At 31.5% G+C, this 18,605-nt stretch overlaps 1 protein-coding gene across 1 annotated transcript; it reads right to left on the bottom strand.

Moving 5' to 3' along the window:
• Positions 1-1,458: 1,458 nt before the first annotated feature.
• LOC120090024 (ethylene-responsive transcription factor 5-like) lies at positions 1,459-2,635 on the bottom strand. Its single transcript, XM_039047508.1, has one exon. The coding sequence runs from the start codon at positions 2,547-2,549 to the stop codon at positions 1,536-1,538; it is 1,014 nt and encodes a 337-aa protein (XP_038903436.1). The 5' UTR covers positions 2,550-2,635; the 3' UTR covers positions 1,459-1,535.
• Positions 2,636-18,605: the final 15,970 nt, after the last annotated feature.

The following is an 18,605-nucleotide window of genomic DNA, read 5'->3' on the forward strand; positions in this document are numbered from 1 at the left end:
TTTCCCTTTGCCCACAATTTTTATTAACAAGTTTCAAATTTGATAACGTCACCCCACCGCAAGGCTTGTGTTTCGCTTGTGCCTCAATTCAACCTTTCAAATTTTCTCCAAATTACATTTTTGCCCCTTATCCACTATCTAATATTTTATTTTTTTCACATTCTTACCCCCTTTATATATATATAAAAATAGTATATTTTCTTATGTGTCTCCATGACATATAAGATGTCATGTCCCTACTTGTTTTGTGTTATATATTGTCGTAATTTTATATTTTTATTAAGCTGAAAATAAATTGTGATGAGTTTGATATATATTATTTTAAATGGTTAAATTTTCATTTTATTCAATTTCTTTTAATGTTAATGTAAATTAAATGTGGTTTAAACTATCAATTCTTTTAATTTTTTTTAACTATATTTGCATGGTCATAAAGATCTCACTTTCATCCTTAGGCTCATATGGTTAGGCATCACATTTAGTATAATGGTACCTATGGTTATAATATAAATCGCAATTAGAGTAACATTTTCTTTTTGAATACCATCAGGGTAGAGGATTTGAACCACAAATTTTGTGATTACTAATACACTCATGTCAATTGAGTTATATTTGTTTTTGTAAAATTAAAGTAATAAATAGTAACTATCAAGTTTTGTCACAAATTGTCTAGTTCAATTGATTAAGACATGCATACTCAACTACGAGAGATGTTTAAATCTCCTACTTCATATGAAATAGTTGAACTAAAAATGCTTTATGATGCCACTACTTTTTTGCGTCATTGATATCAAAACCAATTTAAAATATGTAACGTGATCCTTTTATATTTAAATGGAGTGATAACTAAAATTTATCTCACTTGAGTTTAAAATGACGATGTTGAGAAAAATGTCAATATCTCAATTTTACATAAATTTATTAGAATTATTGATCAAATGTTGACATCGATGGATATTTCAAAAAATAATAAAAACAAAAAAAAGTCGAAGAAATCATGTAAATTAGTAAATAAATATTTTATCATAAACCAAATACTTATCTTGTTGCTTATTTTTTATAATATAATGAAAATATTAATCCGCTCCTCATATTAATGTCGTACTCATGAAAATGTCAAAAAATGTGAACATGTTTAAAAAATTTAATATTATGATGAAACCATAAACAATTAAATCTAAGTTTAAGAGTTCAAATCTTCGACTCTACATATTTTTTTTTTGGTTAGAATGAGAAAAAAATAGAAAGTATTTTATTTAAAAAAATACTTTTAAATGGGTAAGATTTTGATACCTCAAACTTCTAAAAAACCCAAAAGTACGAGTGAATCAAGATCATTAACCTTTTGTTCGTTACAAACAAATTTCACCCAAAAAAAAAAAAAAAAAAATCTAAGGAATTGTACAATTTTTGAGGAATTTGAATTTGAATTTCCTTGGGGAAAAGACCATTAACAAATAAACAAACAAACAAACACAATTTCTTATTTATTTAGATGAAAAGAAAAAAAAAAAGGGGAATTTTCCCCCCAAATGTCATACAACCATAAGCTGTGGAAAACCAAATGCTGGATGAGGAGATAACGGCGATAACGGCGGAATATTGAAAACTCCTTTCGTTTCACCGTCCCAAACCATCGACCAAGACGACGGCGTTAACGGCATATCTTTCAGGTAACCAACATCCGCAGAAGCGGGTGGATTCACATTCACCTCCTCTGCCGTCTTCTCTTTCTTAGCCACCACCGCCTCAACCACCTCCTCCTCCCGCCGCCGCTTCCCAACGGCGACCGGTTCCAAGTAAGAGCTCGCAGCTTCCAACGGAAAGTTAAGAATCGCTTTTGATCCTCGAAGCTTAAAAGCAGCGCGATCGTACGCTCTCGCCGCTTCGATTGCCGTCTCAAAAGTTCCAAGCCAAACTCTAGATCCACGACGATTCGGATCCCTAATCTCGGCGGCGAATTTTCCCCAAGGTCTTTGTCGAACGCCTCTGTAATGAACTTTCTTCTCCGCTTCAACATCTCTACTCTTCTGTACCACAACCGGATTCTTCTTCTCCGCCGTATCAAAATTAATCCACTGCGTAGTCTTGTTCGGAAGCGAGATTTTCAAATTCGCTCGTTTCCGATTGGAATTCCCTACCTGACTAATCTTCGATTCAACTTCAAATGAACTAGTCCTCGAACTGAAATCCTCAAAAATTCTAGGTTTCGTCTCGAATTCGAGTAATTCCGTCGATTTCGGCGTCGTTAGGTCAATAACGTTAGGTTTCATCTCAAATCCGAAGAAATCCTCGTTTGAGGACATAGACGACTCGGTTCGCATCAAATCAGATGAGAATTCGAAGATTTCATCGGAATTGAAGTAATCAGAGATGTTAAGAAGACAATTCGAGGTCGATGAAGAATCAGAACTCACCGAACGATCCGATGATGAAACGCAAAGGTTATTATCATAATTCAAAATCCTCGGCAACGGAGAGAGTTCACCGAGAAGATGAAGCTTGATATTCTCCAACGCAGCAGCTTCTTCCAGATTCACAAATTCCATGAGATTACAGAGAAGAAAAGAGAGATTTGAAAAATGGAGAAGAAATTAGGGTTTTATTTTGGTTGAGAGTGGAAGAAGAGAGTGGAAAGGTATTTATATGGTTTCGGAGGTTCTTCTTGTTCATACCCTCGCCTTCTGTGATACATAGTGGAAGCTTCCTTCTTCTTTGATGGGATTAATCTGTTCCGTTGGATCGAGTCAAACAAGTGATCTGACGGCCATTGTTGTCACTTTGCTTAATTCCAAAAGGGTAAAATGGTCTTTTTGCTTGCTGTGTATGTCTGTTTCCTTCCTCCTTCCATCTCTTTGTTTCTATTTATGGGAAAAATAAATCTTTTCTTTAATGAATGTTAATGATTATGTAAAATTGTGTTATGTGGATAAGGTAATGATTGAAGTTTTTGTTTTGTTTTATTTTTCTCCCCCTTTAAGGTAATTTGAAGAGAAAATACAATGGTTTAGTTTGAAAAATTGTTTATTCTTGAAAGTTTGAGACTCATAATCTAAAAAGTTCTTAGATTTTTTTTTGGTAGATTTTTCAATTTTTTTGGGCCAACCAAAGAGTGAAGTTGCCTCCAATTCCTTATATAAAACATATCTACTTCTTTTGATCATAAATATCTTTTTTTTTTTTTTTTAAAAAAAAAGAGTTACTTCATAAAAATTAACCAACATCAACAACCAAACAATTCTAATCCTCCTTGAATGTAGATGAAAACCAATAAGGAAACTCATCAACTCATGAAAGTCCCAAAGTCTTCGATCCACAGAAGAAGACCCACTCAAAACAAATATCCCCCTCCAGCCTAATACCAACCAAGACGATGCACAATAAAATTGTTGGAATGATAATGAAAAGAAAAATAAACTTGTCCCAAACTTTTGGCTAATATAAAAATATCGTCTAAAATATTACAAATTTTAGTAAAGTCACTAATTTCCCAACAACTTTATCACCTCAAAAAAATTTGAATCCACCATAATCACATTTGCTCCTCTCTGTAAAAAGGGCATAACGATGCTTAAGACCCTTATAAATTGTTCGAACTTCAAGAACCTTTATACTTTTAAATGATGAGATTCTTAAAAAGTCACTATGAAGGGGAGATCCGAGGGAGTCACAAACCACCAACCCAATACCTCTAGAGTTGAGAGAAATACTCCAAGAAACGTGCACCCGGGTTAAGCTCGTAGATATCTAGATATGGGCTTTAGTATAATTACAGTTTGTAGTTAGACATACATAATAATCATTATTGTTTGAAGTTAAAGATTAGTGTTTATTTTAATAATTTATATGAATATTGAAAATAAAAAAATATTAATTATCTAATTTAATATAAATTAAAAATAATTGAAGGAGTAAAAGTTAACTTTTTTCAAGAAAATAAATTTAGATAAATAATAAAATCAATAATAAAGTTATATAAAATATTGATTTAGTTAAAATTTGTTTAATCTAAACAATATATTAATATTTAATTTAAAATTAGTAATTATTAGCTAATGTTAACACATTCATTAGTTAAGAATATTTTAAATTATATTTTCACTATTAATCTTCTGGATATTATAAAAACATCACCCATATAAAAGGTATTAAAAAATGGATATTAGACAAGTTTCTAAGTTAGATAATAATATATCATAGATTTTCTCCAGAAAAGATGAAAGATAAACGTATTACGTACTGAAATACTATATTGATTAATGACAACTCGAAAAAATAAAATCTTGTTATACAAATAAAGATATTAAATATCTGATGATTTTTTTTGAACAATTTGTGAGGTGGGAGAATCGAACCTTTAACTATAAGGTTGATAATATAAGCATTATGCCAGTTGAACTATATCCATTTTGGATGTGTGTTAAGCTTTCATCTTCTCATTATTATTAGTTTTAAAAAAAAATTGAGATTTTGATTTTTAAAACAAATTAAAAATAGAAAAAGAAGTTTTAGTTTTTACTAAATATTACATCCAAGCTGACAAGGGTAATATGTCACCATTATTATATTTAAATATCAAGAAGTATAAATTATAATAGAACTATATAAAGACATTATTATAATTTTAACACTACACACCTATGTCAATATCATAACATTATTAAACTTTTGTCAAATGTGACATGGGATGAAATAAGAATTACGATATAGATTTTTTCTTAATACCTATCTATATGCTAAATTGAAATATTCAAATATAAAAATTGAGAAAAAGTCTAAAGAAACCATATTGCATTTTCAAAGAATAATATGAATGCAAATTTAATAAGGTGAGATTTGAGGTCAAAAGGGGAAATTATTTATTATTTAATTGAAAGAAGACAGTGCATCACTTGAATTGGTATGTTATTTCAGTAAAGTAGTTTTGACTTTAACAGCAAATTTTAATATTTTAAAAAAAAATTATTATTATTATCATGGGTATTAATTATTATTTAATTCACATCTTTTGATTTTGTAAAATTTTAAGAGAATTTTTCTTCTCCAATACATTGCACTTGAGACATCCAATTAAAACATTAGAAAGGTTGGTCAGAAAGGTTTCCTTTATTTGTTTCATTTGGATTGTTTTCCCATAGGGTAATTATATATATATATGTAAAATCAATTTGGAGAGATTTCCTTTTACAAGTTTTCAACTACTTCAAATGATTTTGATTGACCTATTAAAGTCAAAAGAATCAAATAATTAGATTAAGCAAATATCATGCTCAATGTGATTTTGTTTGTTATATTATAAAATTTTCAAAGGGGTAAAAGCTAAGCATTTGGGTTCTCACTAGATCTTGATGTTTTTTCCCCTAAAAAAACCGTAATTTAGAGAAAGCAAATAGATATATGTATATATGATAGGAAATAATTTTAAATCTATTTTTTTTTTTAAACCAAACGAAATCCATATCGATTACGAGATTCGACCGGGGCCACAATGGAATGACTAATAAGCCAGCCGACCAAATGACCTAATTTGATAATTTTACATTTGTTTTATTATCGATGTAGTAACGAAAATTTTAGATAGTTTAAATTTACTCATGCAATTTTATCCAACTGAAGATGTTAGTAAATAGAAGTATTTGCACGCGAACTTTTACTTGACACGATTTTCGTGTCAAGTAATATAAGGTCTTACATGACACGTGTCACATGTCAAGTATAAGAAACTCTTACTTGACATTTTTTTCGTGTCAAGTAAAAGGGTTAAAAAAGCAGAGATTGACGAAATATTTTAGATATTTGATAGGCCTCCAATTATGTGCCACTCATCGTCTACTTCTACTAAGCGATCATGTGTAATGTTTTGTAAGTGATCACAGGGTGTTTGTGGGCGATTGTCTAGTATTACTCAGCCATCGTGTAGCTTTTAGTAGGTGATCGTATAACACTTGGTAGGCGATCGTATAGAAACTGGTAAGCGATCGTGTAATGTTTTGTAAGCGATCGTGTAGTTCCGGATAAGCAATCGCGGGGTATTTGTGGGCGATCGTCTAGTGTTACTCAGCGATCGTGTAGCTGAGCTAAGCGATCGTGTAGCATTTGATAGGCGATCGTATAACATTTGGTAGGCGATCGTATAGAAACTGGTAAGCGATGGTGTAATATTTTTTAAGCGATCGTGTAGTTTCGGGTAAGCGATCGCAGGTTATTTGTGGGCGATCGTCTAGTGTTACTCAGCGATCGTGTAGAGATTTTATTTTTTACTCAACGATCGTGTAGAGAATTTATTTTTCATTTCCCTCTCAAATTAAAAACTCTTTCTCTCCTCCTTTACTTTACTGAGCGATTGTGTAGATACTTTATTTTTTGTTCCCTCCCTCTCCCATTTTCATTTCCCTCTCAAATCTGATTTCCCTCCTACCAAAATTATCAAATAAAATAATATTTTCCTCTCCTATTTTCATTTTCCTCTCAAATTAAAAACTCTTTATCTCTTCCTTCATCATCTCACTCACGACCTTCCCCTTCCCCCCAATTTTTTTTTATTCTTTTGTGCGCCCAAGAGCGTTAGCCGTCATCAGCCTTCATTCTCCCCTCGCCTCCGTTCATGCCACTGTTATTGAGTTTTTCATTCCATCGTTTGCTCAGCCGCGCCAGCCCTCTCCCTCATTGTCTGCTCAACTCCCTCGTCGTCTGCTCAGTCGTGCCAGCCGGCCAGCTGTGCACGTCGTTCGCTAGTCTTTAGCCCCGCCCAGATTTGTAGCCAAACGCCCCCAATCGCTTCCATCGCTTCAGCCGCGCCCAGATTTATAGCCGAACGCTTCCGTCGCTTCAACCTCGCCCAAATCTGTAGCCGAATGCCCCCAACCGCTTCCGTCGCTTCAGCCCCGCCCATATCTGTAGCCGAACGCCCCTAATCCTTGTTTTGGGTAAGGTTTGGTAATTTTGTGGGTTTATATGCATAATCTTGATTATTGTTTGATTTTGGGTTAGTTCTGATAAAAACCCATTATGTTTGGGTCATAGATTCAGGTTGTAGCGGAGTTTGAAGATTGGAAGCGTGTTATGCGGGGTTGTAAGGTTTTGACTTTGGCAAATTTTGGTAACTTTTAGTAACTTGTTATTAAACTTTGCTTGATGTATATTCACACTAGACAAATAAATCAGTGTATGAGTGTTCTTGTTCTTCTTTTGTTTTCTTTTCAAGAAAGTTGGTCGAGGCTCGAATGAAGCATCGATTTGAGCAAACACTTCGGGCAAGTGTTTTGGATGTGTTTGAATGAATTTGTGATTTGGGTTTTAATGTAGCATCTTCTGTAATGATTTACTTGTTCGAATGTTTGATGATGAGATTGATTTTGAAGTGTTGGAAGGAGTAGAGTTGCTGTTCAATAGGTTTGAGACCGATCTTGGCAAGGTTTTGGTAAGTTTGGAGGTTAATATTAGTAGTTCTTTGTTACACATTGAAGTATTGGTCTAATAATTGAGTTATTTTCAATTTTTGATGTTCAATTAGAAGATTTCAAGGGATTGGAGCCACTGTCCAACAAAATTAACGATATTTGGACGTTTTGATAGGTATTAAGGCTTTGAAACTCTTTTGGAATTGTTACATAGTTGTTGGAATTTGCGTTTTGTAACCATTATTATTTAACTTTTCGTAGGTTGGATTACGTTGTTGTATACACTTATTTATATACTTTGAAATTTGATGTTATCGCTCTTTATTCTATTTTGCAGGTTGACTTGCTTAAACATGACTTGCCTGACCCTTAGTTTTCGATCTTTAGACTTCAAAACTCAATGTATAGATTAAATAATGTACTTTGTTGAGAGGTTATTTATTAAACAATTTTTCACTTTTGTGTTTGTTGAAAGTTGAGTTTTGTATAAAAAGCAATAGTTGAGATTTTATTTTGTGCATGTACATATGAAAGAGAAATATTGTTGTAATTTGTGAGAAATGTTCATAGTTGAACATATAGATTTTTAGTTAATATATTGAGTTGATAGATCTTAAATGTATAATGTTTATTTATTTGATGTAATTGTATTGTTGGAATACAAGGCAGAAAATGAGAATATTGATTGAGGCATTTAATTTGAAAACAAAAAGACATATACTTGACACATAAAAAACGTCAAAGAGTATTACACTATACTTGACACTCGAATAAACTTGACATACCACCAATGTCAAGTGTATTATCTTTCTTAACACGAAAATTATATCAAGAAACATTTGTCTTGACGTTTTTTCGGAGTCAAGTTATCACACTTTACTTGACACTCGAATAGTTGACACTTTTATAAGTGTCAAGTATACCCTTTACTTGACATTGGAAAAACGTCAAGTAATCCAATTTCTGTAGTAGTGACTTTATGATGTTCATTGTGAATGATTCAACTATTAATTAGGTTTAATGTTCTTGCAATTTTATTTTCTAGTATTATTTGTATCTTGATCTTAAGATTGTAAATTACTCTTTTTATATAGTTTACTTTTAACCTTTTAAGACTTAACTAGTCTAAAATTTCTTTCTAAAAAAAAATAGTTTAAATCTCCCGTTTCCACTTATATTTAAAAAAAAAAAACGTTTTAAAGGCGCACATGTATATAAGTTACAATAAATTTAAATATGTGCTTCACACGTGCATTTTTATCGTTAAGTTGGTAATAACTCAATGTTAAAATGCTAATTGGTGCAAAGTTTTTGTCTTGATTTCAAACTTTCTCCTATTTCAATTCATAATTAAAAAAAAAAAAAAACGACAAAAACCCGACAAAATTAGCAATTTTGAAAAAGAAAACCAAAAGGGTAGTATGAATTTTCTTCATTCCTTTCTAGGGTTTGACCAAAATGAAATAGTGTTATTGAATCCTTTTGAAAAGTGTTACACCAAATTGTGTTGGCCCCCCAAGTTGCTTTTCTTATACAAAATTGATAGCTTTTGGATGAGGTGAAATTTAATGCAATCTCAAGAACAAGTCATCAATTTTATGGCTCTTTCAATTTTCAACCAACTTGCACTTTTTGAAGATTGGGTGGAATCTTTAATTTGTTTTTCCTTCTCTTTTTTGTTCATATTAACTTTGAATTCTACAAAATTAGCTAAATAATAATATATCATTATTATACATTTATGACAACTAATATAGAAAGAACAAGTCATGTTATCTCACATGATTTGTATAAAATATTAATATGTTGCTTTGAGTTAACCTATATATATATATATATATATAAAGGTTGAATTATATTTTAAAATAGTCAAATTACAATTTTAGTCCCTAATCTTTTTAGTTTGCGTTTTATTTGATGAAAATATCTAATATGTTTTTTAACTTTTGACTTTGTATCTAATAGATTCTAAAACTTTAAAAATTGTCTAATATGAAAGTTTCGATTTTTCTTCTACAACTCACTAAAATTTTAGTTTTGTGCTATATAAGTTATTGATCTATTTGATATTTTAAAAAATTCATGAACATATGACACATATAAAATTGAAAGTTTATGATTTTATTAGACAAAAGACTTAGTTTTATATCTAATTAAAAAAGTTAATTTATAATTTTTTTAACATAAAGGATATATTGGGTTAAAAAATTGAAAGTTTAGAGACTTATTAAATATTTTTAAAGCTTATAAAACTATTAAAAATTCAAAGATATATTAGACACTTCTTAAATTTCAGGAATTAGATATATACAAACATGAAATTTCATGACTAGATTTGTTATTTAATCATCTAAAATCCATCAATCTTATTATGGTATGATCAATTGTAGCTAGAAGTTTGATTTCTTTCTTTCTTTCTTTTTTTCTCCCAAACAATAAATAGCATATATAGCTCTATGTTTTATTTCTATTCACAAATTTTTAATTAAATAATTAGATTTCTTTTAATTTTATTTTGTTAATTTAAAAAACAATAGAAATGATTTAAGGAAAAACAATTATTCTTCTTTATTATTCATTATTTCTTTTAGACGCCTTATTTATTTTATTTATCACTGTCACGTTTTTTTCTTCAAATATAAAGTACATAATAAAAATTAAAGATAATAATTTTTTAGGAAAAGAAAAACCAATATATTCAAACATCACATTTCTAAAGTTTAAATATAGGGAATAATATATAGTTAAATTTATCTTAAAGACCTCTCCATTAAGAAAAAAAACAAAAAAAAACAAAAAAATTTATTTTTAAATATAGAAAAATGAATCAATTTATTTACAAATGTAGCAAAATGTTACTGTTGACAAATACTGATAAACACTAATAGATGTCTATCAATATCTATCATTGTCTATCAATAGTGATATTTTACTATATTTGAAAATATTTTCAACTGTTTTGTTTTAAATAGAATTTAATTTTTATTGGATAATCTTTTATAGAACATTTAATTTTTTTTTATTCACTCATATGTACACATTTTGAAAAGTTTATGTCATTGATTCATTCAATAGTTAGAATGATTTGCCAACCATTTCAAGAAACCATAAATAGAAGACAAAAATACAAATTCCCTAAGGAAAAAAAAACATAAATAATAAACATACATACATATATCATACGACTTTGTCATAACAAAAAAGAAAATAAAAAATATTTTTACATGCACATTTATTTGTGGCTTCTAGAACTTTAGAGAGAGAAGTATGGATATGGCTTCTAGAACTTTAGAGAGAGAGAGAAATGTATTTGGATATAGCTTCTAGAATGTTTTAGGTTCACTTAACTTGAAAGTTGTCTTATTTTCACTTTAATTAATGCTAGGGCGTTTAGATTCCTTTCTTATTTATTTAATATTTTTGAGTTCATGAATAAAGGTTTTTATATTGAGAATTATATAATTACTAAAAGTGAGCATATTTTAACCCATAAGGAAGTTAGAATCTTAACCTTTTTAATATGATTTATGTTTAGAAGATGGATTTAAAAAGTAGAACTATTTTAACTCAACTAGTCATATGAAAATTTTAATATATGTATTTTTTAATAAATATATAAATTTAAAATTTTTATTTGAATAGTTTTCTTCAATAAGGTATAATGATACAAATTTGATACACTCTGCACTACAAAAAGAAAAATTTCAAAAAAATGTATATAACTATTTTAGAGACGTTAAACTATCAAGTAGAATTATTTTGACCAAAATACATGACAATATATTTTTTTAAAAGTAGGTTTAAAATTCCTATTTGAATAGTTTTATGCAATAAAATAAAACACAAATCTTGAGATGTCACCCTAAGACATTTTATGGACATCAAAATATAAGTTTACTATTACAATGGAAAGCTAACAATTTCCAAAAAAAAAAAAAAAAAAAAAGGTGTTTGCTTAAAACCAATCTCTTTTTATGTATACTTTTTTTTTTTTTGAGATTTTTTGATGTATATCTAAGTAGATATTCATATATATATATATATATATATATATATATGCCATTTGAATCATATTCCTTCATAGAATTATATATGAAAATCTTTCTTTACAAGCATCTATGATTCTTGTGCATGTAATTTTTTTTTAATGAAAAATATGCGAATATATTCGATCCATCTATTTTTTTAGACCAACTAGTTGTTTAATCACAATTTATCACGTGACAAATTCTTCTTTCTACATTTACAATATCGTTTTTTTTTTATTATAAGATCAGGTAGACTATAAAAAATGGAGTTAGTCGAAGATGCATCGATATACGTATTATTATTATTTTTTTCCTTATCAAAGTCCTTTAATTGAAATGATTAATTTCAAGATCCAGAGAGGAGCCAATTCCTCTTTGCCTTTTAGAGAGAGAGACACCAACATTGAAACGAAGCCGCCTTAGAGAGAGAAAAAAATATTTTTAGAGAGAGAACATTTAAAAAAAAAAATTAGAGAGAGAGATGCATCTCCCCAGGTGAGTTTCAACACAGAGAAAAAAACAAGAAAAGGGCGGCTTGGATAAGAATCTAATATTCATTAATATTTGGAAAACTTTAGTCTTTTTTTTAATTACTATTATTAATACTATATTAAATTAGATCTTTAAATTTTGATTAAACTTAGATTTGTTTAGTTTTAAACAAATATGGAATTAGGGTTTGGTTTAAGTTAGTGATTTGTTTGTTACTACTTTTTAGGAATTATCTAATTCACCAAATAATTAATTTATTTTTTAATTATTATTTGGGAACTAGCCATAACCAAACATGTCACTATCAATTTTTTAAGGTTGATTTAATAATTATTGTAATCATGGTCTAATTTGCTGACACTAATAGTCAATTTAATCTAATTAAATAGAGAGAGGAAGCTAAGAGGAAAGAGGGAAATTTGGGCCTTCATTATTTTGAAATCCATTTTAAGATATTGGGAAATGTAGTGTGATTTTGATGACATTTTTGTGGGCTATCTAAGCCACTTTTTTACCTTTCAAAAAATACTTCCCATAAAAAAATATCAAATCCATTTAATTTTCCTTTTTTTCTTACCGTTGGAAAATTAGTAAATGCAAATCCGACATACCCAATCTGAACATATTTTAGTAGATAAAGTCACTAGTACCATCTAAAAAAGTCAATGGTTCGACGTCTAACTCATGTAATGGTTGAACTAAACAAAATGGGAAAAACTAGATGAGAAATGTGCTGTGCAGATATAATACATAAACTATCAATAACAATGATATAAACTATAAATATAAATATATAAATTGTCACACCCCTTCTTGAGCTCACCTCTCGAACCAAGAAGGAGGTGTAGAGATAGCAGATACCACTCCTTTGTGATATCTACTACCCTCCAGCCCATTCTTACCTGCTTTGCTCATTAAACTCACAACCAAGGAAATACTACAACATCAACTATTGGCTAAACTATTTTATTACAAATCAATGTAATGTTTATACAACTCTAAACTCTTAATTACTAAAATTTATAGTAGCTAACTTAAGTCCGGAAGTGTGACTGTAGTGTGTCAGACCTTAACCTTACCAACACTCTAGAACTCCTCAACAACCGCTACTTGAGAGGGAAAATATAAAAAGAAAGAATGAGCTTCAAAAAACTTAGTGGGCGACATTTTAAAACATGTTTCTAAAAAATCATCTTATTCAACTATCAATTTAATGAACTTCCAGGTTTCAAATTTAAACACAAGGTATAACATTTTAGAAAACGTTATAGAACCTTGGAAATATTTGATAAACATTATCCTCTGATCTTAGTTGAGGGAGAGTCCTTTTGCTCAATCGCTCAATGTCAAAATCCTTAGTTGGTGTGGAGTAATCTCAATACAACCAACATCTATAATAATCTTTAGCTGATGTGGAGTAATCTCAATACAATTAGCATCAATAATACCTACGTGCACGTAGTTAAGCCCTAGATACCATCATACCTTAGGTATTAGGGGACTCAGATACCTTCTCCCAGTCCTTCAGCATCGGGTTTTCTCATTAAAACATCATAAAAACTCAAATTCATTTAAGTACTCAGCCTTAAAACATCAAGTATTCCAGTAGCATAAACATTATAAATATAGAATTAATAAGGAATAACTCAACTCAAGGAATGAATTTTATGCTCCCTTCTTAGATATTAACTCTTCCGGGAACCAGTAATGCGTAAACCATGTCAAACCAAGACCGATCAATATTCGAATGAAACAAATTCGAACTTCTTATAAAATATACTTCAGAGCATTAAAACTCGAGTATGCTTCAGAAATTTTATAAGAAAAACATACTTAAAACTCATTTTAAAATTTTAAGAATAACATAATTGGGAAACACCTTAAATAAAATATGTTATAATATCATGAAATCATTAGTCATTTGAAAACATGTCACTCACAGTTTGCTAGCAGTGTTTCCCTCTCTTTCTCAAGCCATCCTCAATTTTTGTCTCCTTCTGGAATCTCGAGCCTGCACTATCCCAATATTAACTTAGAACTTCATATTTAGGGTTAGAGTAACCTTAACATACCTTATTGGCCCTAAACTTAGCTTACCAACTCTAACTGGTATAAAGCTAGGCCTCTGGACACTTTTGGACAGTAGTTAGACACAAGGCATACCTTCCCTAAGTAATTGGACGCATGACAACACCTTCTGAAACTCCGGAGTTCCTTTGATCAACACATGGACTCAGTTGGATGCATGGCAGCACTGATCAACATATAGCCTCCCCTTGATTAATGCATAGCCCTACCCCGAAACTCTAATTTTGCCCTAAAACTCTCCTTCTGAGTCTCCTTTGAAGGGAAATTGAGTTGTAAGCTGAAATGAAGTTCTCTTGGGGTATTTATGGGCTCTCAAAGGTGTCTTTGTCACCTATCTTAGGCCACCAACGCATGACACATGTTTTGCATGAAAATATTAAGTGTCAGCACCATATAAGGTCCAACATAAGGGTCATTGACACCTCTTACTTGCATGCGAGCTTGGGGTGTTCCACCATACAAAGTCCAATGCATAGGTCCTCTTTGAGCTGTCATTCTGATATTTTGCATGTTCTATTATGCATCCACTTTACCCTAGGCTCAATCGAGGCTTCATTTGGTCGAGCCACGTACCCCATTTTGTTTTCAATCTGACCTTGCTCTCCAAGTTTCCAAATCAACGCATATTAACCTAGGTTAGGTGCATAGTTGTTTCACCAGTAACCCTACATGCGTCCAACTAGCTTCTCTTATGTGCCCATATAGTGTTTCCGACGCATGGTCCACTAGTTTTGGGCATATGGTTTCTTAAATATATCAATTTGACTCCTACTCACCCATAGCTCCCCATTAGCTTATAGCAAGGGCATACACCCACCTTACCTGTTCCCTCTTCTAGGCATGCGTCCACTAGGGTTCTTGGGCTTCCCTGGTGTAACTTCCTCCCAAGGTTTTTCTTATGCTTCCATTTTGCTCCTCATAGATAAAAAAATTAAATCCACAAGATCTTCTATGCGCCAAACTCTAGTCCTATATGCCCAACTCCAGCCTCATGCGCCAGTCATTCTTCTTCTTCCTTCTCCCTTGGTTTCTATCTTCTTCTCAATGCATATCTTACTTTTTCAGACTTAAGGCATAGCCATGTGTTCCCTTTGTCTCACTTCTCCCTCCAATCATGCACCCATTTATACACCTACATGGCCATTTATGCGTCCAACACCTCATCTATGCGTCCAACCCTTCCCTCTTTAGGGTTTCCTCCACTTGTGGTATCTTATGTTTTCCAACACTTGCCAATTTCTCTCCTAGAGTACCCTATGTGCCTATCATGTCTTCCCTATACGCCCATCATGGTGTTCAATGCATGGTTTCCTAAACTCAGAACCTAATCTAATAGCATAGTTTCATGTTGGATTTTATGTCCTAAAAATCGTAGTTTGTAAATTAATAAACATATTCTGTTTTGTAATCTTGAATCTAATAAACTAAGGTCCTGGGGCTATTTAATGTAGTTTGAATTTTATGTAGTGACATAAATGTGGATCAAGTTCAAATATATTGCCAAAATGGTGTATAGTATATGAATAAGGTTAGGCACCTTATTCTGGGGACACTATGGATGCGGCCCATTTTGTAGTTAGTACAAATGATGTGATCCTAAAACGTTCATATGGAGACATGAAAGTAGGGGCATCCTATTTAAAGAGTTTACACAAAGCTGAACCATGAAATAGTCACTTTTTACGTTCTAAATGTCGTTTTATGTATAAAACTGACTATTTCATTAATTGATGACCTAGGTAACTTAATCTTAATCCTAAGCTAACTATGAACTCCTGTTCACTTGGAATTATCCTTAGATTAGCATAGGTGAGGGCAGCTCATTATCGCTGGCCCAATAAGCCTCCCATTTCAGGGATAAGATCAGGTGGATAGCTGGGAACATAGGGTGTAAGACGGAATTCACTCCTACCTGTTATAGGGATAGTAGATGGGTTGTTCCCTTTAGTATTGAATCTAGGTCTTGAACAAGGGGTCGCACTCTCTCCTTGACCCGAGAGGGGTTCGGTTTATAGGTTGGACCTTAAATCAATTGTTCATTAGAGGATCAGTGGAACTTAAAGAATAAGATATAGTATTGGGGGTAAAACAGTTTTTATGATCCAGCCGAGATTATGAACAACCTGTGAAGGATTAGTTTACTAATCATGGTTATATCAAATTGACACAAATATATCTATAGTGAGGGGAGTGCAACTACGGAACTATAATGGAATGACTCGTTAGTTAACGAATGTTGATTAGCTCTGTCTAAAGAGTTTAGCTAGCTAATCTCGGATTGTTGGAGCCCATGATCTATAGGTCTATTAGGTTCCTCTACTAGCTCATATGGAATAAATTTAGAACAGTATGATAAAATAATTCGAATTGTTTGAATTAGGTGAAGAGAGAGAAACTAACAAGTATATATGATATAGTGGTCTTAGAGATACAACTTTAATATTTAAATGTGATTTAAATATCAAGAATATGAATACGTTCATATTCGGAAGCTCGAAAATAATGGAAATGGTCAAAGATGTAAAAAGTCAAAGAGTTGACTTTTGACTTTGAAAAGTCAAACTTTGACCGACCTTATATTCAAATGTGATGTGAATTTTGAGAAAATAAATGCGGATTCATGCTCGGGAGGTCAAAATTAGTCAACACGGGAAAAATCATAAAAAGTCAAAATGTTGACTTTTCGGTCAAAGTTTGACTTTGACAAAATGACTATTTTACCCTTTGACTAAAGTTAGTGGGAAAATCCAAAATTTTGTTGGATAATTCCACTAACAAAATAGTGGGCTAGGTGTTGGCTTATAGTGGAGACATTAAGCCCACTTAGATAGTGGATTTTAGGTGTTGGGTTTTTATGAATTGATTTCTTGCAATTTTTACATGGCTCTTTTCTATAAATATGGGCTTTGAATTTGGATTAAAAATTTTTTCCATTTTTGCCAAAATAGTTTTAAAAATTTGGGCCTGAAAAAACTCTTTTCTTTGAGTGAAGTTCAAAATCCAAACCCAACCCAAAATTCCTTCTTCTTTTCCATCTCTTTCTCTCTCTCGGGTTCTTCAGGACCTGGTTCTAAGTCCAGAGGATAGTAGGTCAGCTCTAGTGGTGGTTCGAAAGAGTTCGGGTCGAGATTCAGCGAGGATAAGCGTTTAGGGAGCTATAAAGGTTGTATTACATCCCTTTTAACTTACTGTTTTTTCCTACATTTTACATGCTTTTTTCCCTTTAAATTAAAAGAAATTAGAGTGTAATTAGATCCTTATTCTGCTGTGTATATCTCGTGTTCCATCATTTCACACATCTCTATGCATCCAAAGTTTGTCCAAAATCTCCCTTTGGGATGCAGTTGTTATGTGATGAATATGCTTTCTCTACTACACCATGCGTTGAACTCATCCAAGATTCTCCATCCTTTCCTATGCTATGAATCCAACTCTTATTCTCATAGTATAGTTTAGACACTTAGCCAATTTTCTACATCAAGCTACTATGCCTCCAACACTTAGAAATTTTTCTTCCTCCAAGGCATAGTCTAGATACTTAATTTAATTATTCCCTTCCAAAGCTTGAATTCTGAGCTTTTCTCTCCACCCAAGGAATCCTGTGAAGGATTGGGTGTTACAAATCCATTCCCTTTAAGAAAATTTTGTACTTGAAATTTGCCTCAAGCTCCATTACTAGAACCAATATGGATATTTATTCTTCATTTGCTCCTCAAGTTCCAATGTAACTTCCTCCACTTCATGGTTTCTCCATAATACCTTTATTGATGGTTTCGATTTACTCCTTAATACCTGTTCTTTCCTATCGAGAATCTACATAGGCTTTTCTTCATAAGTAAGATCTCCTTCCAATTGTACTGGTTGTTTTTGCAAAACATGCCTAGGGTCCAACACATATTTCCTTAATAATGATATATGAAAAACATCATGTATCCTCGATAGCTCTGTAGGTGAAGCTATACTATAGGCTACTGGCCCAACACGTTCGTGAAGGAACTGGTGAAGATTTAGAGCAAAACTGGGGTCGGTCCCAAATCCCAATTTTTACAGAATCAAACAATTTTACAGAATCATATAAAAACATTATGCATTTAAATTAAAATTTTACAGTATGCTATTTATGAAAAAGACAAAAGAGATGGGAGAAGAATTACTAACCCTTGAAGATCTAATCTTCTCGTATAATTCCTCCTCCAAAATTGCAACGAACTCAAAACCCTATTGGCCACCCGCATGAAGGCTTCCCTTGTATTCTCGGAGTTTTTCTATCAGTTTTCACACAGAGAACTCTCTATCAAACTCAAGAGGAAGAAGATGATAGTAACCACCCCTCTGCCCCATTCCCACAAATGCACGTAGTAGAGACAGAAAGAGGGAGTGAGTTACAACTCCCTTCGAAAATCATTTTTCAAAAAATAAATCAATAACTTAAAAGAAAAATGATTTAATAAAATATTAATATATATTCATATGATAACCACTTTATCATATAATATATATTAAACTATATGTTATATTAACCTATACACTCAAAAACTATAGTTTAATATTGTATCAAATAACATATAACCTGCAGAACTCATTCTCTCATTAATTC

The sequence above is a fragment of the Benincasa hispida genome, chromosome 11, assembly GCF_009727055.1.
Source record: "Benincasa hispida cultivar B227 chromosome 11, ASM972705v1, whole genome shotgun sequence".
Classification (NCBI taxonomy): domain Eukaryota; kingdom Viridiplantae; phylum Streptophyta; class Magnoliopsida; order Cucurbitales; family Cucurbitaceae; genus Benincasa; species Benincasa hispida.

Excerpts from the sequence above, each read along its gene's own strand:
- LOC120090024 (XM_039047508.1), bottom strand. The coding sequence starts at position 2,549 with ATGGAATTTGTGAATCTGGAAGAAGCTGCTGCGTTGGAGAATATCAAG.